This window comes from Pelodiscus sinensis, chromosome 1, assembly GCF_052426305.1.
Source record: "Pelodiscus sinensis isolate ZL-2025 chromosome 1, ASM5242630v1, whole genome shotgun sequence".
In the NCBI taxonomy this organism is placed as follows: domain Eukaryota; kingdom Metazoa; phylum Chordata; order Testudines; family Trionychidae; genus Pelodiscus; species Pelodiscus sinensis.
In genome coordinates, this window is record NC_143052.1 from 215978047 (window position 1) to 216003900 (window position 25854).

Here is a 25854-nt window from a genome sequence, read left to right on the forward strand (position 1 = left end):
GATAGCATGACACCTTTTGGGCCCAAAAAATTTCTTGCTGTAGGATGGTATCCTAATGTGGGTTGCATGTCTCATCATCACGGGGATTCTCATGAGGATGTAGACTCCTTGCAGATGAGTGCCCCATGAATCAGTCTGTGTTTAGATTGGGGTGGCCAAACTGTGGCTCTCAAGCCATATATGGCTCTTTTAATCATTAAAGTGTGACATGAAGAGTCTCTCCAATGAATCTCCCATTTTCCACCTACCAAACTAGGAGTGAGGAGGAGCTGGTGAACTCTTCCTTGCAGCATAGTGGCGTGGTAGGCGCCTATGCCCAGCAAGGAGGGGGGCGGTCCTCAGAGCTTCAGCCCCAGGGGGTATACCTGCTGGGGTTTGGGGCTTAAGCAGGAGCTGAAACCCAATGCCTCATCTGGCACCTCCCATGGGGCTGAAGTCCTGAGACCCAGCAGGTGTGCTCTGGCTTTTGAGCATCTGACAACTGTGATTTGTAGCTCGGAGGGTCAGTAAGTCTGACACCCCGATCAAGGTCCATAATGTAGTCTGGCTGTATATGTAGTTTGTGTCCGTCGTTGCAGTCTTATTACACTACCAAAACTTCTGTGACTGCCAGCTGTGTAGCAATGTTCTTTGGTAAACATGCTTTGAAACCTGTGGGTCTTACATAAGAACGGCTATACTGGGTCAGACCAAAGGTCCAGCTTGACCAGTATCCTGTCTGCTAACAGTGGCCAATACCAGATGCCCCAAAGGGAGTGACCAGAACAGGGAATCAAGTGATCTTTTTGTCACCCATTTCCAGCCTCTGACAAACAGAGGCTAGGGACACCATTCTTACCTATCCTGGCTAATACCCATTGATGGACCTAACCTCCATGATTAGGTCTTCCATCCTAATAATATGTTGGACTGTATGAAATACTGTAAATACAATCATTAATATTTTATTTTTCTCACCACTTACATATTTTCTCTTGTAAGGTCATTGACATGCCTGAACACAATCCTGGAGATATGGGAGGAACAATGAGACTGGGGAAAAGGAGGACTATTTTCAAAACAGAAGACTCTGTCTTAAGTAAGTTTCTTCTTTACTGTTTGATTTTCTCTGAGGATAAAAAATGCCATCTGTCTCATATTTAAAGGCCTAAATAGAATTGTGCCAAACATGTTCTTGCCTCTCCTTACACACCATGCAGTCCACATTTAAAATGTTTCCTACCCTGAAAAGCAACTGTCACAAATGGCATTTTTTATTCATCTGATTAGTTCCCGGGGTGCATCTTTTTAATATCTATAAACAGCATCTACTAAAAACAGATTAATGGCCCTTTCTGCCCTCTCTGCCTGTTTGAAGGGCATGCTTGATGAACCACCCACTAACAGAGAGCATCTGTGGGGCAGATACACATCTTCTCACTCTCTCCCCACTTTCTTTTCTCTCCTCTAAGCACCAAATTAAATGGTCACAGTGAGAGGAGCTGGCACAGACTGGCGGCTCTGCAGGCAGCAGTGGAAGGATAGAAAGCTCAGTGCTCTTGGCTGCCTTCAGCATGTTTGCTGTCCAAGTGTGCTTCTCTCTCCAGAAGGATGGGCTACCCTAGATACCCTCCCCCTGCCAGATTCTTTGCAAGGACACAAGCGTTCCTCACTGTACAGCACAGGCAGCTGCTACTGCCTGTCTTATGTGATGATACACCCATGGAACTCTGTCCGCAAGCTGGGACTTCCAGCATAAAAAATGGATTGGTCACTAAGAAAGACATAAAACCTCCTCGTTTTTGCAATTTTATTTTTTTTAATTAAGTTTGGTTAATTATGCAACATGAACTTCAGGTTTTCAGAATGTGGCATCGGTGTTTCCAGCCACTTCTTAAACTGTGGACTGATGATCGTCCTTGCCTCTTACAGTGGTAGCCAACATGCTCCACATCCATTTCCAATGCTCTGAGCGTGGATTTAATCAAGTCCTGTTCATTCTAGCCTGAGTTCTAGGGCAAACAAACACAGCTTACCTTCTCTCTTCCGATTTGTTCCTTGTGATTGACTTAAAGGATGTGTGTCTGTGTGAATTTCCATTGTCCACTTCTGGAGGAAACAACCAAAGCATAGTGCAAATTCTTCTCTCTTACTTTTACATAGCAGGTGAAAAAATAGAGAAAAGGAATAAATGCCCAAAACACATAGGGAATTTGAATTCTTGCCTAAATGCTTCATTCCATTTAATAGACAAGAAGTTCAACTACCTCTTAATGTTATCTCACACAGAGAAATTACCCATTAAGTAAACTAATGGACCCTTTTTCAGAATGATAAATATTCTATGCTGTGAGAGACATTCCTTCCAGATAATACAGAAGAATACTTCATTCTTTTCCCCCAACTGATTTTGTACCTGGATATGTTATAAAGTCCCCAACAATATACATGAGATTACTTGTTGATAAAGTGGGATTGGTCAGGAACAAAAGAATACTACAAAATAGACATCTTTATTTCTAATGAATAGTTCAGATGCCCATTATTTCTGGAGGTGCAATTTTTGCTCAGGCAGCTTACAGGGAACACTGCTGTTTGTCCCATTTTAAAGTTGGAGCCAGCAGCACATGCCAGGCAAGAGTTAGGGTGGAGGCTGGCATGCATCCTTGGACTTGTGTTAGTCCGTGCTGGCATGGGATCCTGGGCAAGAGCTAGGTTTTGTGTCAGCAAGTAGCCCACTGTAAGGGTTAAGTCTGGGTCCAAAAGGGATTTGGGCTGTCAACGGTGCCCTAATCGTAGTCCTGAGACTCCTGCCAGCCCCAATTGGTAAGCAAAAAAAAAAAAAAATACTACATCAGGGATTCAGTTTCAGCCACTTATTTCAAAAGTTGCAGTAATACTTAATGTAGGTCACCTATTAGCAGGTCGTAATTACAAAGGAAAAGTAAGTGATGATAAAACATTGACACAATGCAATTGTTTGTCCATCAGCAGATTCAGTCACACTTGCTACATTATCATCCTATACATCTTTTCTCTCTGTGGCATTGATCTGGGATATGAAACCATGTTTAACTGTCTCAGATTTGTAGAAAGTACCCCTTTGAGTTTTTAAGATCGTGTGTAATTTGGCAGGAAATGAAAGTGCTGCATATGTAGTCATTTAAAAGAAAACCTGCTTTTCTAGATAATGGCTTTTTGACAATGAGCAGCATGGCCTACATAACACCTTACACACTTCATCATGTATAATATTTTCCTGATGCTATACTGCAGTTATTATGTGGTCCTTATTATCTGCTGATAGAAAGGTTAATGCTAAGGTGCAGCAATCTGTTGTAAATGTGTGCCATCATCCTGAGTAGCTCTGATGGTCATATGTGTCAAAGGAATGCATAAAGCTTTGATAATCTGTACTGGAAAAGGAAATCTTGTTTCCACTCCTTATAAATCACAACTAGAAGAGAAATATGGGGGTTTTAAAGGTTCTCTTACGATTAACTCTTGTAACCCCTTGTCATGGCTGATTCCCCACTCTGGCATGCTGAATGCAGAAGTAAGGGCCCACAAAAGTACCCCAAAACCTTATCTCGCCAGGCATTGGTAAAAAACTTCCCCCCAAAATCCTAAAAACCTAGATTTTGGGGATAAAAATCCTCTGCCACCACCCAAGTAATGGTAAGAAAACCAGGGAAGAGATCACTTGGGAAATCTCAGCCCTAAGGTAAAACCAGGACACAAAAATTAACCAATACTAGGTTAATAAAAAAGAAAGAACCTTTATTATCACAATACTCCAGTTACAAGCATAGTTGGATTGGCTAGATGGTAAAATCCACCAATTAATAAACTTATGGGGAATTTTCCCATGGGAACAAAACTTAGTTACAAAAGAGAGGAAAACCCATTTCTAAATGCAGAGACATCAGATTCCCATTCCCAAACCATAAAACAATAAAACCTAATGGATTTATCTAGGCTTTGCCCTACTTACAGATGGTGAAGTGTCTTTTCTTGGAGAGGGACATGTTGTCTGTCCCCCTCAGTATCTGGAGAGCAACTGACTCAGGGTATGTCTACACTACAGCACTAATTCGAACTAACTTAATTCGAATTAGTTAATTCGAACTAAGCTAATTCGAACTAGTGCATCTAGACCTAAAAACTAGTTCGAATTAGTGTTTTGCTAATTCGAACTAGCATGTCCGCATTGAGTGGACCCTGACAGTTCTCAGGGGTTCCCCGCTCGCTTGTCTAACTCGATGAGGGACAGCAAAGCAGTCCTGGCTTGGAGTGCCCTGAATGCCCAAACTTGGCACATCACAGCACTCGGCCATCAGACCGGCTGCACTTGCCGCAGGCTGCCATCCGGGGGGGGAGGGGTGTCAATCGGGGGACTGCAGGAGAGCTTCCACTCTGAGGAGCCCGCAGAGCTACCCCAGTCCTCCCCATCGGGGGCTCGTACCCCATTCCTTCCTCACCTCCTTCCACTTACCCCTCCCTAGCCCCCCTTCCTGATGTACAAAATAAAGGACACGTGTGTTTAAAAATAGAAACTCTATTTATTGAACAAAACTCGGGGAGACTGGGAAAAGGAGGTGGGAGAGGGAAAGAGAGAGGGTGGGAGAGGGGAGGGCAACTAAAATGATCAGGGGTTTGGAACGGGTCCCATATGAAGAGAGGCTAAAGAGACTGGACTTCTCAGCTTAGAAAAGAGGAGACTGAGGGGGGATATGATAGAGGTCTGTAAAAGCATGAGTGGTGTGGAGAGGGTGCATCAAGAAAAGTTCTTCATTAGTCCCCATAATAGAAGGACTAGAGGACACCAAATGAAATGAATGGGTAGCAGGCTTGAAACTAGTAAGAGAAAGTTGTTGTTGCCAAAGCAAATAGTTAACCTGTGGAACTCCTTGCTGCAGGAGGCTGTGAAGGCTAGAATTATAACAGAGTTTAAAGAGAAGTTACATAAATTAATGGAGGCTGGGTCCATGGAATGGTATTAGCCAGGGGATAGAAATGGTGTCCCTGGCCTCTGTTTTGGAAGGCTGGAGATGGATGGCACGAGACAAATGGCTTGGTCATTGTCTTCGGTCCATCCCCTCCGGGATAGCTGGTGTTGGCTGCTGTCGGCAAACAGGCTACTGGGCTAGATGGACCTTTGGTCTGACCCAGTACGGCCATTCTAAGCTCAGGGCTCTGGGTCGGGGGTCTCACTGGGCCACCTTGATTTTCATGCAAACCTGCTCCTGGGTGGCCAGGCTGGCAGCTATCCTGCCCTAGATGGCCACTTTCCTGTGCCTAGTGCGGAGGTCGTGGATGAGGTCCACGATCTCCGCACTAGACCAGGCGGGCGCCCACCTCTTATGGCCCTGGGCAGGCTCCTGGGATCCGCCAGCCTGGTCCCGGGAAGAGGCAGAGGGCTGGGTGGCAGCAGGTGGCTGGTTCGTGCCATGCCAGGTGCAGGGTCTGCTGGCTGGGTGCTGGCAGGCTTGCACCTGGCACGGGCACCGTAGCCAGACCATGCCCCTTTAAGGGCTCCGGGGCCGGGAGGGGGGCAGAAGAGTTTCCCTGGTGGTGCCCAGAGTGGCCACCAGGGAAAGCTGGGGAGGGCTAGCCTCCCACTAGTTCAAATTATGTGGCTACACAGCCCTTAATTTGAACTACTTAATTCGAACTAGGCGTTAGTCCTCATAGAATGAGGTTTACCTAGTTCGAATTAAGCACTCAGCTAGTTCGAATTAAGTTCGAACAAGCGGTTTGTATGTGTAGCGCCTATCAAAGTTAACTCGAACTAATGTCACCCTATCAAAAAAAGATATATTGGAATCAGAAAAGATACAAAATAGGACAACAAAAAATATTAGGGGTGTAGAATAGCTTCTGTATTAGGAGAGATTAATATGACAGGGACTTTTCAGCTTGGAAATGAGGTGACTAAGGAGGGATATGATAGAGGTCTATAAAATCATGACTGGGGTGGAGAAGGTAAATAAGAAAGTGCTACTTACCCCTCATAACAGAAGAACCAAATGAAATTAATAGGCAGCTGATTTAAAACAAACAAAAGGAAGTGTTTCTTCACACAGTGTACAGTCAGCCTGTGAAACTCTTTGCCATAGGATGTTGTGAAAATCAAAAGTATAATAGTTCAAAAAAGAATTGTATAACAAAATAACAATTCAAAAAATGACCAGAAATGCAGCCCCCTGAACTGAGTGTCCCTAAACCTCTGTCTGCCAAAAGCTAGGACTAGATAATAAGCGGGGAGAGGGAATGTTTGTGGCATTGGCCACTGTCAGAAGACAGGATACTGGGCTAGATAGGCCATTGGTCTGACCCAGCATGGCCGTTCCTATTTTCTTAGTTTAGTCAATGTGTCTGAAACCTCATCAGTTTTACATTATCATGCTGATTTTTCCACTTAAGCCTGATGGGCTTTAGAAGTTATTAGATGGAAGAGGAGAAGGTGGCAGGATGGAAGCACAAAAAGAAGAAAAAAAGAATAGAGTATGAATTTCTATTTTTGTTGTTGCACGTATTATGTAAACTGGGCTTGGTCCTTTAAAATTGACCTAATAAAAGGTTTGGGTGGCAAACTCCGCTTCCTTTTGTCCAGGGCTGGGCAGTAAAAAAACTGCAGCCCTTCATGGTTAATCTCTGGCAGTCTACTGCCACTATGTTTACCTGCACCTTAGTAGGTATCAGAGCTCTGGTTGGCTGCGAATCGCTGTTTGCGGCCAGTGCGAATGGCAGGAAGTACCACAGAGCTGGGCACTGCTTCCCACTGCTCGCATTGGCCACAAATGCAATTCATGGCCAACCACAGCTGAGATCCCCCGATACCTGTGGAGGCGCAGGTAAACATGGAGGTGGGAGCCTGCCAGGGATTAACCCTGTGGACCAGATCCGGCCCGCAGACTGGAATTTTCCCACCTCTGCTTTAGTCTGAAATCTCTTTCAGAGGCCTATTATCAGTGCATAAGGGGCACTGAATATCCCTATAAAGCTTTCATATAGTTTGGATCACTAGCCCATTTTCTGTGAATGGGCTTTATAATCACTGGAGAGTCATTTAAGTTTGGCGTGAAAGCTCCATATTCTATACAAGTTGTTCATAATCTAATCTGGGGAAATTGACAGTCACTGGCAATTAGAGAGACAAGGTGGGTAAGATAGCATCTTTTGTTGGGCCAACTACATCTGAAGAGCTCTTTATAAACTTGAAAATTTGTCCTTTCACCATTAAAATTTGGTCCAATAAATATGATACTTCACCCCTCCCCCCCGTTTCTCTAATAGCCTGGAATGGACAGGGCTACAACAACACGGAAACAACTGTATAAGTTAACATTATGTGTGTCATGTATTTAAAAATTAAGAGGAACAGAAAAGTAGTGAGACAGAAAAACAAAAGAAGAGATTGTGTTAGGGACATAGTGAATAGCATTAGTTGTTGATGTGTAAGACATTTCTTGGAATTTAGATTTCATAGAGCATGTGGGGTACATCATGAACTAAAAAAATAACATTAGAAACACTGTGCACATTGTAAGAGCGCTATCTTCTGCTTTCTGGAAATGTTTGACAGAATCAACCCTTTCCTGTTAATCATTTCCCTTGTGTTCTTTTCAGGGAAACTTTATGGTGATGAAGATTTTGTAGAGGAACGACACAGGCATCGGTATGAGGTAAGGCATTGCTAATATACTTTCTAATATTGAGAATGTATAGCAAACCACAAAAAAATTTGAAGGCAGTGGAAGTTTTCCTAAATAAGGGTTAAGTAGGACTGTAGGAGTTTGAGCTAAAGTAGGTACTATTTATTTAGTGTATCCAAGTCCAGGCCCTTGCCGCTGTCAGAGCAGCAGAGGTATCTTTTCCAGACCTTAAGCTGAGGATCTTTGGTTTTCCACCCATGACAAAGTGTGAGGTCTTAGGAAACATGGTAGGGGGACCTGTGGGAAAGTGACATCAGCAGAGTCTTCTCTAAGGGTACGTCTAAACTACATGCCTCTGTCGGCAGAGGCATGTAGATTTGTTTGTTCAGCAAAGGCAAATGAAGCCGCGATTTAAATGATCGCGGCTTCATTTACATTTACATGGCTGCCGCGCTGAGCCAACAAACAGCTGATCAGCTGTTTGTCGGCTCGCGCACTAGTCTGGACGTTCCCCCTGTCGACATCAAAGCCCTTTGTTGGCAGCCCCGGTAAACCTCATTCCACGAGGAATAACGGGCCTGCCGACAAAGGGCTTTGATGTCGACAGGGGGAACGTCCAGACTAGCGTGCGAGCCGACAAACAGCTGATCGGCTGTTTGTCAGCTCAGCGCGTCAGCCATGTAAATGTAAATGAAGCCGCGATCATTTAAATCGCGGCTTCATTTGCCTTTGCTGATCTGTCTAATCTACATGCCTCTGCCGACAGAGGCATGTAGTCTAGACACAGCCTAAGTGGCTGCTCTGCATGTAGATCCTTCAATTTGAGGCATGCCCCTATAGTCCAATTCCTGAGTCACATAGAGCAGGCCTTCTTTGGACCTCCTGGTTTTCAAAGGGGGTGGTGGCTGGCTTAGACTCCATTCCAACCCCCACCATCCTCCCTGACCCCCTTCCTCACCCCCCTTTCCATCCCTACCCCTACCTCCGTTCCTATACCTACCCATCCTCCATAAACCCTCTGCCTCCCCACCCCACACTGCCGATCCCTACTCCCACCTCCTTCCTCCATATTCCTACACCCCCATCCTTCCCTAACTCCTCCCCCTCCACCGTCCCACACTGCCCATCCCCCTTTCTCCATTCCTATATCCCCCTTACCTCCACCATCCCCTCTTACCACACCACCTAGCCTCACATACACTCTTAACCCCTTTCCTCCCTTCCTACGCACACCCTGCCCCCTCCCATGAACAGGCAACCTAACCAGCAAAGAAAAGGCACGAGGCCCATATGCAGGAATTTCTGTGGGGGGCTGCTCCAGGTGGTGTGACAGCAGGATCTGGGCAGCTGCCTGGAGAGAAGGGGCAGGAAAGGTGGCATTGCTGGGGTGCTGTGAAGTGGGAAAGGGGGATGTCTGTGAGCAGAGGAAATGCAAAGGAGGCAGAGAAAGAGGCTGAAGGGAGGGGCAGAGAGCAGGGGGTCCTTTGGGATGCCAGTTTGAGAAGGGGGGATGGGAGTCAGTGAGGGGGCATGAGAGAGTCTGAGAACACACGTGGAGGATGGAAAGAGGACTGGGGAGCCATGCAGTGAGGGGGTGGTCTCCAGGCACCACTATGCAGAGGCAGGCGCTTCTCCCCTCAGGCTAGCCCGCCCCCACTCGGCCGTGTTGGCAGCCAATCCGAACGCTGCTGGGCCACCCCTCTGTGATGCCTCAGGGGCTGTCAGACTGCAACAGTGGTTTCCAGTGGGGCGGCTCAGCACTGGTGCGGCAGCTTGGACTGCAGCGGAGGATGGGGAAGTGTCTGGGGATGCAGGACATGGAGTCTGCCTCCATTCCTGGCGTCAGTGGGCCACCCTCTGGGCCTTGCACCAGTTGAAGCAGCCCCCTGGGCCAGGGGAGGGGAGGAGGGGACTGAGAGCCTTGCCTGGGAGGAGCACAGTTTTGCAGCCCCTGTCTGCGGGCAGTGAGCCAAAGCTCAGGCCGCCCCACGCACGTGGTCACGCACCACAGGCAGCTGCCAGAAGGGAACATGGCACAGTGGTTGCTTCCCCCAAGCAGGGGGCCACCAGGGCCGGCCCAGCACACAGCCAGTGCCTCCCCTTAGCCATGAGGCCCTGCACCGTTTTCTCTGTGGGCCTGTTGCTGCACGGCTCCTTAGGCCCTCTAGCTGCTGGGAAGGCCCCAACATCTCCAAGTCTAGCCACCCCGGAGCTTCTATCTGGGATTTCCCCTCTGAACAAATGCAGCGATACTGCCACAGCTCCATTGCCTGCAGCAGGCTGATCCAGAGAGGCGCCCACATCCTGGACGGAATTGCTTCCTGCCCCAGACACAGTTTGGGAACAGCAAAGCTGCCTGGCAGCCCAGCCTGGGCAGATTCCACCTCCCAAGGGTCCTGCCTGCTTAGCTCTGGCTGCGGACTTTCAGGAGGTGGAATCTGCCCAGGCCAGGCTGCCAGGCAGCTTTCGTGTCCCCAGTCAGTGTCTGGAGCAGGGTGGCCATGGGAAAGAGGAGCCTGTGGGATGCAGAGTGATGTGATGACATCACACTGTCATCCCGCAGGAAAAATCTAAAAAATATTTGCTAACAAAATTAAAATTGAGTCGCTTAGTCAATTGTCATTTTAGTGCAAAGAAAATTCGTCCTGTTACAAATCACAAAATAATTCAATTCATTACAGAAAAAGTAATAGAATCTTTGGGTTTGTGATTCAAATTTACTACGTATGATAATTACTTAGTAAAATGAATAATGTTTGAAGTTGAAATCCTACACGTTTAAAACTGATCTTTTACTTCCCTTTTGCAAGCACATGAATAAAAAATTCTATTACATGTATTTCATTTCTTGAACTTTTTTATACATGTAATCTATGCAAAATGACTTTGCCTGGTCACCGATGGGCCTCACCTGCTTTTGTGTGTGTGTGTGTTTAAAGTTAAAACTCACCTATCTTTGTTAAGTTTGTGTAAATACTACAGTAATTACTACCTGTATTTTTCAATGTTCCAGGTAAATCCAGAACTGACTGTCTGCTTTGAAGAGAAAGGTTTGAAATTTGTTGGCCAAGACACAGAAGGGAATAGAATGGAGATCATTGAGCTAGAAAGTAAGTATCTCTGTTTTTTTGTAACACATTCTGTATAATCAGAATGAACTATATATAAAAACATTATTGATTAAATCCAAAATGACTCTCGTATCCTATGAGGTCCCATGGGCTGACTGCTCTAGTACAAAGAGATGAGGTGCCAAACAGAATATGTTAGGAACCACTGTAACAAGAGATGCTGTCAGGGAACACTACTGAGAGTACCAATTCAAAGCAAACTGTTCAGAAATCAGGCTGCTTTCAGCCCAAAACTAGGGTTCCTCCACCACAAAGCACACCAAATCACTCAAAAAGAGAATTTCTGTTTCACCACATGGGCTAACAGGAAGTCATACTCCAATTTTCCTGTATCACCACCAGTAGCACTCCTTATACAGATGAGAGGTTATGAAAACCAATCTCATTAAAAAAAAAAGATTCTTCTAACCCCAAAGGACCAGCTACTTGCCCAGGTCAATAGATAACTTAAAATCTCATCCCAAACCCACACCGTCTCAGTCCTTTAGTATCTAAAATCTAAAGGTTTATTCATAAAAGAAAGGGTGAGATTTAAATTTGTTAAAGGAATCAAGTATACAGCTTGCAAAATAAACAATTGCAAAATTTTTGGTTCAAGCTTGTAGCAGAGATGAAATAAACTGCTCGCTTAAATCAAGTCTCTGGAGTACATCTGCAGGTTGGATAAGTCATTTAGTCCTTTCTTTAAAGCTTTAGTTGGTAGCAAAGTTTTCCAGAGGTAAGAAGCAGGATTCAAGATCAAATGAAGAGGTTTCCCAGAACCTTTTATATCTTCTGCCATGTAGAGAGAATCCCGTTGTTCTTGCTATGTAAAAGTACAACCACAAGACGGATCACCTGCCTATGCAAGATTCAACAACTCATGAAAACATCGGAATACTCAGGTGTTTGCCAAACTAGTAGCTAAGGTAGTGCCAGAAAGGCTAAAGAACTTCCCCTCAAACAGGTAAGTCTAGAAGGGATTATTGCCATTACTGAAGACCTTTTTATGGCTATTAATTGTTCATATAACTCTGAAGATAAAATATCTCCACAAGAGGAAGATGGAATAGAATCCATAAAAGGAGTGCCAGATGGGATTCTTGGTACCATTCTACTTTTAACCCTCAACAAAACACATGTATCTTTTAGTGTCCCTTCCCTGAATTGAAGGAGAACCACCATCTATAAGGCAAGCTCAATTTCTTCACATTGAAGTAAAAAGATTTCATTTCTAATAAATGGGATTTAGAAATTTGAATACCAAGTAGATTTGGATTTGTTACACCAAATACAATTTACCTTCTCCCTATGGCTAAGGAGCTCCACAAAACATAAAGGAGAACATATTCTGCAGATTGACTTTATTTAATTTTTAGATAGAATTGCCAGCAGTTCTTTTCTTCTGAGCCCCTTGCTGATTCATCCCTCTTTTAAAATCACAATGGCTAATAAATGTTAACTATTAGCTAAATTTCAGCCATAATATACAGAATCAAAGTTAAAGGTAACTTGTTTCTAAAAGGATTCTCTGGAGACAATAAATTTTACACACCCTAATGTGTTAATTAGACTTCCAATATATCTTGTATGTGGGATATTTTATACTGCTAAAACACAAAGTTATCTTTCTGTTATAATTTCTGTCAAAGAACAAAGCTTTAATTCTGAACCAGAGTTTGGATGAAGATGCATTTCTGTCATGTAAACATCTGCAGTATAGATTGCCACTAAGGAGTACATCAGAATTCAAAAACAAATAACTCTCATGGTGGTTTTTGTTTAGTTTGTTCCCACTACAACTGCTGACAATTGTTATTAGAAGGCTATTTCATTTGCCTTTTATAAAAAATTATGTAGGGAGCATAATTAGTACAGGGTTTTTAAATGGTATGCTGCCAGAGAGGAATAAGAATGGCAATAAAACAATGGTTTGCAAGAGGATCATTGAAGGGGAAAACAAGCTTCTCAAGGGAGTTAGAGACTGGAAACAAAAATATATTCTACCAAATAATGTTGGCAAAACATATCATAAGAATATCCCCCTAAGTAGTATTTTGATGTTGTGCCATCATCTTGTTTTGAAGTTTTAGAGAACCATGATAAAAGAAGTAAATAATGGAATTAGATTCCTTTAAAAACATAAAAATACCAGATTTTCTTTGTTATAGGAAAACATGCTTTTCCTGTAACTGCCTTGTCAACTGGTGCCTAGTGTGGGTCTTAGCTGAGAATGCCAAATTCAGGACAGATTGACAATAATAGGACAGACACACCCCAAACTAGTGGCTATTGTAACATTAGATTCACCAAACCAGTAACATACTGAGGTTCTGTAGCATCACACTGGTTAACAAGAAACTTACAACACAGGCCCCTTAGACAACCAGTCCTTATCACCACCCAGATATCTATCTGGTCATTATGATGAGAGGTTACTGAAAACCATGTTCATTGTACAGTATATAACGTTTTTCCAATTTCAAAGGATAAGCCACCTTCCCTTTGTCAGTATATAACTCAGATCTTACCCAAACATCAGGCTGATGCCATTAGTGGCTAAAAATTAAAGGTTTAATAACATAAAAAGAAAAGAGGGTTCTTAAATGCTTAAGAGAATCAAATACAGTACCAGTGATTTTCAGAGACTATAGATCAGGATGATAACAGCGATATTAAATCTTGTAAAAAATCTCTCTGGTTCACCCAGGTTAGGGGTCATTCAGCTTCCTTAGAAAATCACAGTCCAGATACAAGAAGCAGGAATGAAGACAAAATAGTGATGTCACAGCTTGCTATTTATAGCTCAGCTCATGTGCACGGAAAGTTGCTGACCAATATGAAGCACAGGATCACAAGAGTATGGAAAGTTATTGGTAAAAGATGGAGCCTTAGTTCACATGTCCTCATCATATGTTCTTACATATTTGCTGAATCATAGAGGCAGCCATTGGCTCCACACTATCTGAGGCATCTTCATGAAGAGCTGATTCCTATCAATGGCCTATCACCACATGAATGGTCCATCAACCTGAATGTAAATTTGTCGGCAGAGCGTCAGCCAGGAACACTACACATGTTTGAGATGCAAATACTTAGCACATATTCATAACTTCATATACAAAGATGATAGACACATGTAAGCATTCAGCTGTCTTACCCAGGAGACCAATGACTCAGGAGCCTTATAAACAACAACCTCTTTCACTATACAACCATGATTCACTCCCAGAGCAGGTCCATCCCTGACTGTGAAAAAGCAATATGCAATCATATAATTAAAGACTTTATCGTACTGCATACACATGGGATGGATGAATTAAGATTGTGCAATTTCCATTCACCAGTCAGAATTCCCCATCAGGAAAAAACAGAATTCTCTTAGAGGGGCAAAAAGCCTTCTGCTTCCTTAGTAGTGACCCTACACATTGCTATTATTTCTTGTATTGTGTTCCATGATAGTTTATACCAAAGATTACAATACAGTTGTACACACAGCTGGGATCATCTCCTTTGTCCTTCTTGAAAAGATTGAGCAAATATATTCTCTGGAGTGAGTCACGAAAATTCTAACAAAACATTGGTTGGTGAAATCAAAACATTTCACAGAGATGATTTCCTGCTCGATTGTCTACCTGACTCCACAGCAGGCTGATGGGCAGCCAAGAGCTAAGGAACTCTGTGGGCCAAATCCTCAGTAGACCAGGTGTTTCCAGGGCTCCAGGGTCTCCCCAGCTTTTGGGACAGCTGATCACATAGGGTATGTCTACACTACAAAGTTAGTTCGAACTAACGGACGTTAGTTCGAACTAACTTTAATAGGTGCTACACCAGCGCTCCGCTAGTTCGAATTTGAATCGAACTAGCGGAGCGCTTAGTTCGAACTAGGAAAACCTCATTTTACGAGGACTAACGCCTAGTTCGAACTAGCTAGTTCGAACTAAGGGCTGTGTAGCCCTTTAGTTCGAACTAGTGGGAGGCTAGCCCTCCCCAGGTTTCCCTGGTGGCCACTCTGGCCAACACCAGGGAAACTCTATGCCCCCCTCCCGGCCCCGGACCCCTTAAAGGGGCACGGGCTGGCTACGGTGCCCGTGCCAGGTGCAAGCCTGCCAGCACCCAGCTAGCAGACCCTGCACCTGGCACGGCACAGAGCCACCCACCCGATGCCCCCCAGCCCACCCCCTCTTCCCGGGACCAGGCTGGCGGCTCCCGGGAGCTTGCCCTGGACTGCAAGAGGCGGGCACCTTCCTGGGCTAGTGCGGACATCGTGGACCTCGTCCACGATCTCCGCACTAGGCACAGGAAAGTGGCCGTCTAGGGCAGGAGAGCTGCCAGCCTGGCCACCCAGGACCAGGTGTGCATGAAAATCAAGGGGGTCCACTGAGACCCCCGACACTGAGCCCTGAGCTTACAATGGCCGTCCTGGGTCAGACCAAAGGTCCATCTAGCCCAGTAGCCTGTCTGCCAACAGCGGCCAACCCTAGGGACCCTGGAGGGGATGGACCGAAGACAGTGACCAAGCCATTTGTCTCGTGCCATCCCTCTCCAGCCTTCCACAAACTTTGGGCAGGGACACCACTCCTACCCTCTGGCTAATAGGACTCCATGGACCCAACCTCCATGACTTGATCTCACTTCCCTTTAAACTCTGTTCTAGTTGTAGCCTTCACAGCCTCCTGCAGCAAGGAGTTCCACAGGTTAACTATTTGCTTTGTCAAGAACAACAACTTTCTCTTACTAGTTTCAAGCCTGCTACCCATTCCTTTCCTTTGGTGTCCTCTAGTCCTTCTTTATGGGAACTCAGGAAGAACTTTTCTGAATGCACCCTCTCCACCCAACCCCTGCTTTTAGAGACCTCTATCCTGTCCCCCCTCCGTCTCCTCTTTTCTAAGCTGAACAGTCCCAGTCTCTGTAGCCTCTCTTCATCTGGGACCTGTTCCCAACCCCTGATCATGTTAGTTGCCCTCCCCTCTCCCAGCCTTTCTCTTCCCCTCTCCCACCTCCTTTTCCCAGTCTCCCCCAGTTTTGTTCAATAAAGACAGAGTCAATGTTGGAAGAAACGTTATCTTTATTTTGTACATCAATAAGAAGGGGGGCTAGGGAAGGGTAAGTGGAAGGAGGTGAGGGAGGAATGGGGTACGAGCCCCCGATGGGGAGGACTGGGCTGGCTCTGCAGGCTTCTGGGGGTGGAAGCTCTCCTGCAGCCCCCCAATTGCCCCCTCTCCCCAGATGGCAGCCTGCGGCAAGTGCAGCCGGGCTGATGGCCGAGTGGTGTGATGTGCCCAGTGTGGGCACTCAGGGCACTCCAAGCCAGAACTTCTTTGCAAGCGGGGCACCCCTTAGAACTGTGTGTCCGGGGTGGGGGTCGGGACCCTTTAAGCGCAGCCCTCGGCTAGCCTGAGACAGCATCTCCATGCTCTAAGTCCTCCTTTTATGCCCTGCCGGCACTGCTTCCGGCCATCCTTAAGCCCTGTTCAGAGTCCACTCAATGTGGACTTACTAGTTCGAACTAGCAAAACGCTAGTTCGAACTAGTTTTTAGTTCTAGATGCGTTAGTTCGAACTAGCTTAGTTCGAATTAACTAATTCGAACTAAGTTAGTTCGAACTAGCGCTGTAGTGTAGACGTACCCATAGTCTGTTTTGGAGTTAGGGACACCAGGGCTTCCACCCTGCAGCCTACAATACAGACTACACCAGAGCCAGGTTCCATTCCCTCGTGTGCATAATTTCAGTATTTTGTGTTCCAAGTCAAAATAAAACCAAACGAACTTTTTCTCCCTCCTCTAATGGTATCTCTTTACAGGGAAAGGCCCACCAGAAGGAAAGTGATCTTGATGCTTACTTATTTCAGTGAGAGTTGAAGACAGTCAGCAGCTTGCAGGATCTGTATATGCACACAAATGTTCTGTATATGCACACAAAATGTGCGGAAACTACAGTGTAAATACGAAAGATAAACCTAAACACACTTTTTATATTTAATAGAAGAATATTAAGATCTTTTTCTCTATTAAATTCATATGAAATTATAAGATTTGGAGAGTTATTCATGAAACTTTAATGCCCCATGTTAAATCTTTTTACTTACACAGTAGCTTTCAAGGTCCCTTCCAGTTCTAGGAGATAGGCAATCTCCATTAAATTTAGCTTCATTAAGAACTCTTTTCTATTTCCTAGCTTCTAGCATTTTCTTTATTCCCTTTGGATTTTAGATCACCCATATTTTGTTGGTGTCCAGTTCCACCCAGAGTTTTCCTCGAGACCTATGAAGCCTTCACCTCCATATCTTGGTCTCTTGCTTGCAGCAACTGGGACACTCAGTGCACACTTGCAACGTGGATGTAAACTGTCTCCAAGGTAACCTTATTATTTGCTTGTTTGCCTACAGTTTTAGCAGGACTATCCTTTATCGATACAGTAAATTGGGCAGGGAAGGGGGCTTTTATATTGATTTTTATTATGTTCAAAAGAAAAATCTTGGCTCATGATTGGCAGAAAACAGTTATTTGAAGAGCCACATGTGGTATTTTTCCTCTTTCCTCACAGACTGACAATAGAAGGATCAGAAACAATAAGTACTACAGTAATGAAATGTAAATAAGTATCCCAGCTCCCTGCAGTCAGTTCTAGGAAAATTATTTCTCAACTCACGGGAGGTGTCTGGCCCTCAACTTAAGCTGAGTTAGTGGTTATTTTACCAGGAAAAAGGTCTGCTGGGTGTTCATGCAGTTAAGTGAAGTTCATATCCTATCTGAAGGTGACTGACCATAGCAATGAAACAGTAAATGTCAAGGTTATTAAGTTGCAGTGAGGTAATTATATTGAACAAGTAGACGAGGACTTAGCACAAAACCCAGCCTGAGTATCTGTCAAATCTGGGGAGGGTTTGAACCCAAGTCAGAATTTTGTGGCTGAGCCAAACCAAGTGTTTTGATTGCAAAGAGACCCAGCTCTATCTCTATAACCAAGGTAAAGTTCCTGGGACATTACTTTTTTATAGCATTGTTTTTCAGCCTGTGTTAATTAATTCATATTTATAAAACACTTTAATGATCAAATATGCCCTGTTAATAGTAATAATTATAAGAGCACTGGAGGAAGGGGGAACTAAGGTTGAAATGGCAAAGCTACTGAGAAGCCAGAACAACCTAAAAGAATTTTCTTAGCTCCAACTTTGAAGTGCTCTGCCATCCTGAAAGTAAAATGCAAAACTTACCAGTTTTGTTTTTTTCCCCAGGCATTGCTTTTAAATAATTCTGAAATGTATTCTTATATTGAAGAGCAATGGGAAGGAATTTTTCTGACGACTCAATAGGAACATGAAAGTTACCAAGTCAAATTAAACTGCTAATATTGTGGTTCTTAGAGTTTACAGTAGCTTTTTCAGATGCAAATGAACCTCAACTCTAAAGGTCCTGGCCATTTTATGATGATGTACATACTTAACAAACACCTTCCTGACTTCTAAAGGTCATCTCTTATAAATCATAACATTCAAATATTATCCATAACCAGTGCTACAAAAGTTGTTAGAGGTGTGGGTCATAACATTATCTATCCCATTTTCAAATTTAGAGTTGATGGCCCCCTGTAGTAGTGGATTACATGGGTAAACTATAAACGGCAAAAGGAAGAACGATTTCATTGGTTCTGAATGAAATTTCTTTTAGAAATTTCTTTAAGTGCTTCTTTGTTCTCAATGAATATGTATGCAGAGTATGTTTCTGGCATGGTAAAAGATCATTTAAAATTCAAAATCGTTCCAAATCGTTCAAATGGTTATCCTAGGGTGTATTAAGTATATTTGTAAGTAAAGTATATTTGTTAGGGAGAAAAACAGTCAATTCTGAAAATAGAAAACAAATGTGATTTTTGACAATTACAATCCTAGACATATATTTTCTCTCCTTAGTAAAGTAATATAGCAATGATTAAGTAAAAGAAATCACTAAACATCTAGGGCTAGATCCTCAGCTGGTGCAAATTGGTGTATATCCATTGGCCTCAGTGCAACTATGCCGGTTTATAGCAACTCTGGCCTCTAAATCAAAAAGAGTATGTCTACACAGTCTCACTATTTCAGGGTAACATCCATTATCTCAAAATAGCGTTCTACATGTCTTAACAGAGATGCTCTGTGTTCTAGGCAGGAGGAGAGGATGGAAGTATGGGTCAGATCAGATGAGACACAATCAAATGAAAAAGAGTCTAACACATCAAGAAATGGCAGACAGATAAATAGTGACAAATTATTGAAGTGCTTATAAACAAATGCTAGAAGTCTAAATAATAAAATGGATGAACTAGAGTGCCTAGTTTTAAAGGAAGATATTGATATAATAGGCACCGCAGAAACTTGGTGGAACGAGGACAATCAATGGGATGCAACCATACCAGGGTACAAAATATATCAGAAGGACAGAACAGGTCATGCTGGCGGGGGAGTGGCACTATGCGTGAAAGAAAATGTAGAATCAAATCAAGTCAAAATCTTAAATGAGCCAAAATTTTCCATAGAATCTCTATGGATAGTAATTCCATGCTCCAATAATAAGAATATAGCAGAAGGGATATATTATCGATCACCTGATCAGGACAGTGATAGTTACTATGAAATGCTAAGGGAGATTAGAGAGGCTGTCAAATTAAAAAAACTCGATAATTGTGGGGGATTTCAACTATCCCTATATTGATTGGATACACGTCATCTCAGGACAGGATGCAGAGATAAAATTTCTTGATAACTTTAGAGCAAGGGGTAAACAGTGAGGTGGCAAAATTTGCAGATGATGCCAAACTGCTCAAGATAGTTAAGACCAAAGCAGACTGTGAAGTGCTTCAAAAAGATCTCACTAAACTAAGTAATTGGGCAACAAAATGGCAAATGAAATGTAATGTTGATAAATGTCAAGTAATGCAATTGGAAAAATAATCCCAACTATGTATACAACATGATGAGGACTTATTTGTCTGCAGCTACTCACGAGAAAGATCTTGGAGTCATTGTGGATAGTTCTCTAAAAACATCCACTCGGTGCACAGCGGCAGTCAAAAAAAAAAAAAAAAAAAAAAAAGGCAAACAGAATGTTAGGAGTCATTAAAAAAGGGATAGAGAATAAGACAGAAAATATCTTATTGCCCCTATATAAAACCATAGTACGCCCACATCTTGAAATCTGCATACAGATGTGGTTGCCTCACCTCAGAAAAGATATATTGGCATTGGAAAAGGTACAGAAAGGGGCAACAAAAATGATTAGGGGTTTGGTATGGGTTCCATATGAAGAGAAATTTAAAAGACTTGGTCTTTTCATCTTAGAAAAGAGGAGACTAAGGCGGGATATGATAGAGGTCAATAAAATCATGACTGGTGTGGAAAAAGTGAATAAGGACAAGTTATTTACTTGTTCCCAAAATAAAAGAACTAGGGTCAACAAATAAAATTAATAGGCAACAGGTTTAACACAAACAGAATGAAGTTTTTCTTCTTGCAGCGCACAGTCAACCTGTGAAACTCCTTGCCAGAAGATGCGGTGAAGGCTAGAACTTTAACAGGGTTCAAAAAAGTGCTAGATAGATTCATGGAGGTTAGGTCCATCAATGGCTATTAGCCAGGATGGGTAGGAATGGTGTCCCTAGCCTCTGTTTCTCTGGAGGTGGGTGATAAGGGAGGGATCATGTGAGGATTATCTGTGGTGGTCCTTCCCTCTGGGGCATCTGACATTGTCCACTGTTAGCAGACAAGATACTGGGCTCAATGGACCTTTGGTCTGACACAGTATGGTTGTTCTTATGTTCTTGTGTTATGTTCTTATTAAATACATTTGAAATAATAGATTTCTTATTCTGGCTCCCTGTAAACCTCGTTGCATGACAATTAAGGAACGTACTGGAATAGTGATTTATTTTGAAATTAGCAGTGTGGACCGCACCAAATTTTGAAATAAGCTATTTTGAAATAAGCTAAGCAATTGTCATTACTTTGTATACATACCCGAAAGGGGCAATAAGCACTATGGGTTTATAAAAAATAAATATTTCCAGAGAAAAGATTTGATTCTATAGCTTGTGGATAAAGAGGGAACTTCAGATATAATATATTTGAATTTTAGTAAAGAATTTGGTACTGGGTCTTTTGAAATTTTGCTTGAAAAATGAATAGAAATTAGCTTAGATAAGAACACTGTCATGGTGATTGTAAAGCTGCTGAAGTACAGTAAACAACTTTTTTTAAAAGCAGCACCATGTAAAGATGAGAGGTGTCCTATGGGAAATCAGAGACCTAGTCTTCCCCAACTTCTGGAAGAAGGGCGTTACAATATATGAATGACATTTGCAAACAATACTAATTTAGGAAGATTTGGAAACACCAGTTAGGGCACAAGAATGATACAAAAGGATTTGGAGAATTTAAAAACAGGAGTCAAAAAGAATGAAATGAGATTCCACTTGAGAAAATGCAGAACAGGGAAGTAAGGGTATGTCTAGACTACGCTAGACTTTCAAAAGAGGATATGCAAATTCTGCGGGAATTTGCATATCTTTTTTGAGCTCACTTTCAAAAGTGAAAGTAATCTAGATGTGGTTTTGTCAGTGAACCCTTCCGTTTGTCAACAAGCCTCTTTTCCTTAAAAAATGAGATTTACGCAGCTTGTCGATAAACGAAAGTGAGCTTGAAAGACGTACCACTTTTGAAAGTGAGATTCCCCAGGAATTTGCATATCCTTTTTCAAAAGTCTAGCATAGTCTAGACCTAGCCTAACTGTCCTCTACCAAGTTCTGAAGTATTCCATTACATTTTGGGCACTGCATTAACAAGAAGAAAATTGGCAAGTTAGAGGGATTGAGAGAAGAGAAAAGAGTTTATCTATATGATACATAAGGAAGGGATACAATAGCTGAATATGTGAGGAGTGCAAATATGAATGGGACAGAGATCTTTTCACCCTTCTAAAAATGACCCCTGAGGGGAAGCCTGCTTTTTTTTTTTTTTTTTTTTTTTGGAGAGTGTCTGTCCCACAGAAGGAGTGCCTGTCTCTTGGGGCTAGGTACAGCTCCCCACTCCAGGTGTTGTGAGTTCACATGTGGGGTCATAGTACTATTCAGTTTTGGGCCCTCTCAAGCAGAGCCCAGACAAACTGCCAATTTTGCCTCCCTCCTTTCTTGGGCAGCCATGTGAATGGGAAGGAATTACTTAGGGTATGTCTACACTACCCTCCTAATTCGAAATAGGAGGGTAATGTAGGCATACCGCAATTGCAAATGAAGCCCGGGATTTGAATTTCCCGGGCTTCATTTGCATAAGCGGGGCTCCGCCATTTTTAAATCCCCGCTCGTTTGAACCCCGTGCCGTGCGGCTACACGGGGCACGAACTAGGTAGTTCGAACTAGGAAGCCTAGTTCGAACTACCTAGTTCGAGCCCCGTGTAGCCGCGCTACACGGGGTTCGAATCAGTGGGGTTTTAAAAATGGCAGCTCCCCGCTTATGCAAATGAAGCCCGGGAAATTCAAATCCCGGGCTTCATTTGCAAGTGCGGTATGCCTACATTACCCCCCTAGTTCGAACTAGTGGGGTAGTGTAGACATACCCTCAGAGCCTTGTCCCTGGAGCCTTGCTAATTAGCATCGTCACTGACTGAACATTCCTGGCCCATTGCTCTGTCTCAGAGAATCTTCCAGCATCAACACAGAGTACATATTTTTAACTCCACATACAGATATCACACAAGTACATGAATAGCATACATAGAATCAGTAGAACATAAGCTTTCATTTGACATCTCACATGGCCCCCTTTGTACAGACTTTGGGGCAAACATGCCTCCCCCCCTTGAGTGCAGCAGTGACCTATCTGATCCTCTTAAAATCCAGTGACAGAGAGTGCTATATGAAAGGCCGTGGGGTCAGGTCTTTAAGAAGCAGGGAGGTTGCTGGGAGAAACTGCCAGAGTCCCTGCAGAGAAGAAGTAGTGGGAAATCTGCTAAGAGGAAAAAAGCCACCAGGGAGAAAGCTGTGGAGGACAATGCTTAGTTTAAGACGTAAAGAAGAACTCTGCAGAGCCTGGGTATAGGGATGAAGTGCAGAGAATGCCACAGTAACCTGAAGAGGCATCCATTTGTTTGGGTGTTTATTGGAATTTTCAGCTGAAATTTTATAACACCAGAAGGGGACTGAACTGGCTGAGCCGAGGAAGCCGCAGACACTAGGGAGTGCCAGAGGGAGTGCCCTTGCAGTGACAAGTCCTGACTTTAGTGATGCTCTGGTGGTGAATACTCCCCTCCCCCTCCCACCCGCCAATTATAAACTGCTGTATCAGTTCAGATCAATGGTCAGTCTAGTCTAGTACCCTACCTCTACCAGTGGCCAGCACCAGATGCTTCAAAGGAAGATGCAAGAGACCCTGAAAGTGGACAATTATGGGAAAACCGATAGGAGAAGTTCCTTCCTAATCCTTGTGAGTTGGGATAGATTGACAAAGGGGACATAAGTGTTGCAACACTTACTCCTAAGTGCCCTTCAGTCTGCTAGAATTCTCAACCCTGACTTAGGCACCCAGGCTCCCTGTGTGTTAGATGTCCAAGAAAGGGATTCTCGGAAGCCTGCAAGATGAGGTCAGGGGAGCTTAAGCTAGCTAGGAGATGTAGAGGAAATATTCTCCTGGAGCAAGGTGCCTACGCCCTTCATTACAAGAACCAGAGACCCCATCCCATTGTAGCCAGTAGTTAGCACACCCACCCAGCATTTGGGAGAGCCAGGTTCCAGTCCCTGCTCCAAAGAACATTTACATACTTATGCAAAGGAGAACAGCTTCAACTGAAGCATCTAAAAGAGTCCAGACTAGCCCATAGCCTAGTCATTAGGACACTCACCTGGGATCTTGGGGACCTGGATTCATGTCTTTACTCCAGATCAGGCAGAGTTGGAATTCAGATTAGGGTCTTCTGTATTCCAGGTAAGCACCCTTGCTATTGGGTATGCTAGACATACTGTTGCACAGCACAGCCAGTTTGAAAAATTCCTTGCCTACTTGCCTTCCCTAGGGATTGACTTAGCAGTGGGCTTAGTTAGTTGGTGGTTGAGTGAAGTCTGAGGGTTTTATCCTTTCGAAATGTGTTTAACCAGCTAATGTAACTGGATGTTTTCATTACCCATTGGAGAATTTAATGCTTTTCTGAGTCCTACTAGTTTCAGTAGTAGGCTATGTCTACACTACAAAGAAAAGTTGGAAAAAGATACTCAACTTGCATACTGCAATTTGCATATTTTTTAAGCTTTTCTTCCGAAAGAGGCTTTTCCGACATTTGGCCCATCTACGCTGGGCCAAATGTCAGAAAAAAATTCTCTTTCGGAACATCCCTTCTTTGTCATAGAAAGAGGTTTACAGGGATACCAAGAAAAACGCGTCTGCTTTCTGGATTTTTTTTTCAGAAAAGCAGACATGTTCCTTGGACGCAGCAGAGGTATCCCGGAAAAGCTCTGCAGTGTAGACATAGGTGTAGTCTCTGAGTCACAGTACTTCTCAGTGGTCTTTGCTTAGGGCTGTGTTCAAAGACAGTGTCTAGCCTTGTGGAAACAATGCCTTTGATTCTTAGGGTCTGAGGAGTTCTGGGCAAAATAAGATACAAAAGGATAGATTTTTCTGCTGTGTAATGGAGAGAGGGGAAACAGCCCATGGTTCCCTTATTTTCAGCTGCCCAGTCCTGGTGTAAGTTAAAGGAGGCAGCTTTAATTTCTGTCACTGACATAAGATCCTTCAGAGAATTTTCACCATTGGAGAGCAGGGCACAGTAAAACCTTGGTTTTCCATGTCCCCCCTTCCCACACACACACCTACCTTAAGAATGGAAATGTAAGAGGTACATCCTCCACAAGCTTTTCTGCCAGTGGAGACTCCTAATACTCAGGAGCTACATCTAGATTGCATCCCTTTTTCATAAAAGGGATGCAAATTAGACGTATTGCAATTGCTAATGAAGCGGGGATTTAAATCTCCCCTGCTTCATTAGCATGAAAATGGCTGCCGCTTTTTTTCGGCACGGAGCTTTGCCAGAAGAAAGCGCCAGTCTAGACACGGATCTTTCGGAAAATAAAGCCTTTTCTGAAAGATCCCTTATCCCTCTTAAAATAAGGGATAAGGGATCTTTCGGAAAAGGCTTTATTTTCCAAAAGATCCGCGTCTAGACTGGAGCTTTTTTCCGGCAAAGCTCCGTGCCGAAAAAAAGCAGCAGCCATTTTTATGCTAATGAAGCAGGGGAGATTTAAATCCCCGCTTCATTAGCAATTGCAATACGTCTAATTTGCATCCCTTTTACGAAAAAGGGATGCAATCTAGACATAACCAGGGGGAATTCAGCAGGAGAATCTCCAGCTGACTTAAATTTGATCTGCACCATTAGGTATTGATTAGGTATTGTTGGGTGTTAAAAGAAAAAAAGTGGTAGTACTGAGCTGTATCATTACTTTGTTTTTAGAAGTCATGGTTTGCATTAAATCTAAGTGCATCCTGTCTAACTTGCATAGGAAAGGCTCATCTAGTAAATGGGGACAGTTCCTTCTCCATGGCAGTGTATATTACGTACTACCTGAGGCTGAAAGGACATTTTTGGCTTGTATCCTCCCAATCCATTCTGAGATTTATGCCTGTTACTATGGCATCATGTCCTGCTCCCATTTTATTCACTGCTTATAAAATATATCCTTCTCTCGCCAAGCCTTTTATTCAACAACTTCTTAATATTATCACTTAGATTTAATTACATCTCACGAACAAAGCTGCAGTGAAATAAGTGTTTCACTTTGTGCTGAATATTTAGTAAAGATCATGCATTTCTAATTTAATATTTACATCTCTTAGTCCACGGATTTCCAAAAATTGAATCATTTCCTTAAAAATAAATGTTTAAATCAGCATGGGAAGTTTTAGTATTAAACTTACTGTACCTGCTTAGCACTCAGTTATTGGTGAATGTGCATCTACCATTGCTTCATCAAATTAGCTTACCTCTTCCTCCTACAGGAAATAAAATTGCCATAGCAATTGAATTCAGCTTATTCACCTCTCCAGAGATGGACTTTTTCTCAATTATATATTAAAAAGATATAAAGC

General features: G+C 43.3%; 1 protein-coding gene across 5 annotated transcripts in view; it reads left to right on the forward strand.

Annotated features, from left to right (window-relative positions):
* CTPS2 (CTP synthase 2) overlaps positions 1 to 25854 on the forward strand; it is a 165363-nt gene that overhangs the window by 134377 nt on the left and 5132 nt on the right. For all 5 annotated transcript variants that reach the window (XM_075914146.2, XM_075914154.2, XM_075914186.2 and 2 more), the window contains 4 exons: positions 982 to 1078; positions 7612 to 7667; positions 10651 to 10747; positions 16961 to 17105. In XM_075914146.2, coding sequence (XP_075770261.2) covers positions 982 to 1078; positions 7612 to 7667; positions 10651 to 10747; positions 16961 to 17105 — 395 coding nt within the window. The remainder of the gene's footprint in view (positions 1 to 981; positions 1079 to 7611; positions 7668 to 10650; positions 10748 to 16960; positions 17106 to 25854) is intronic.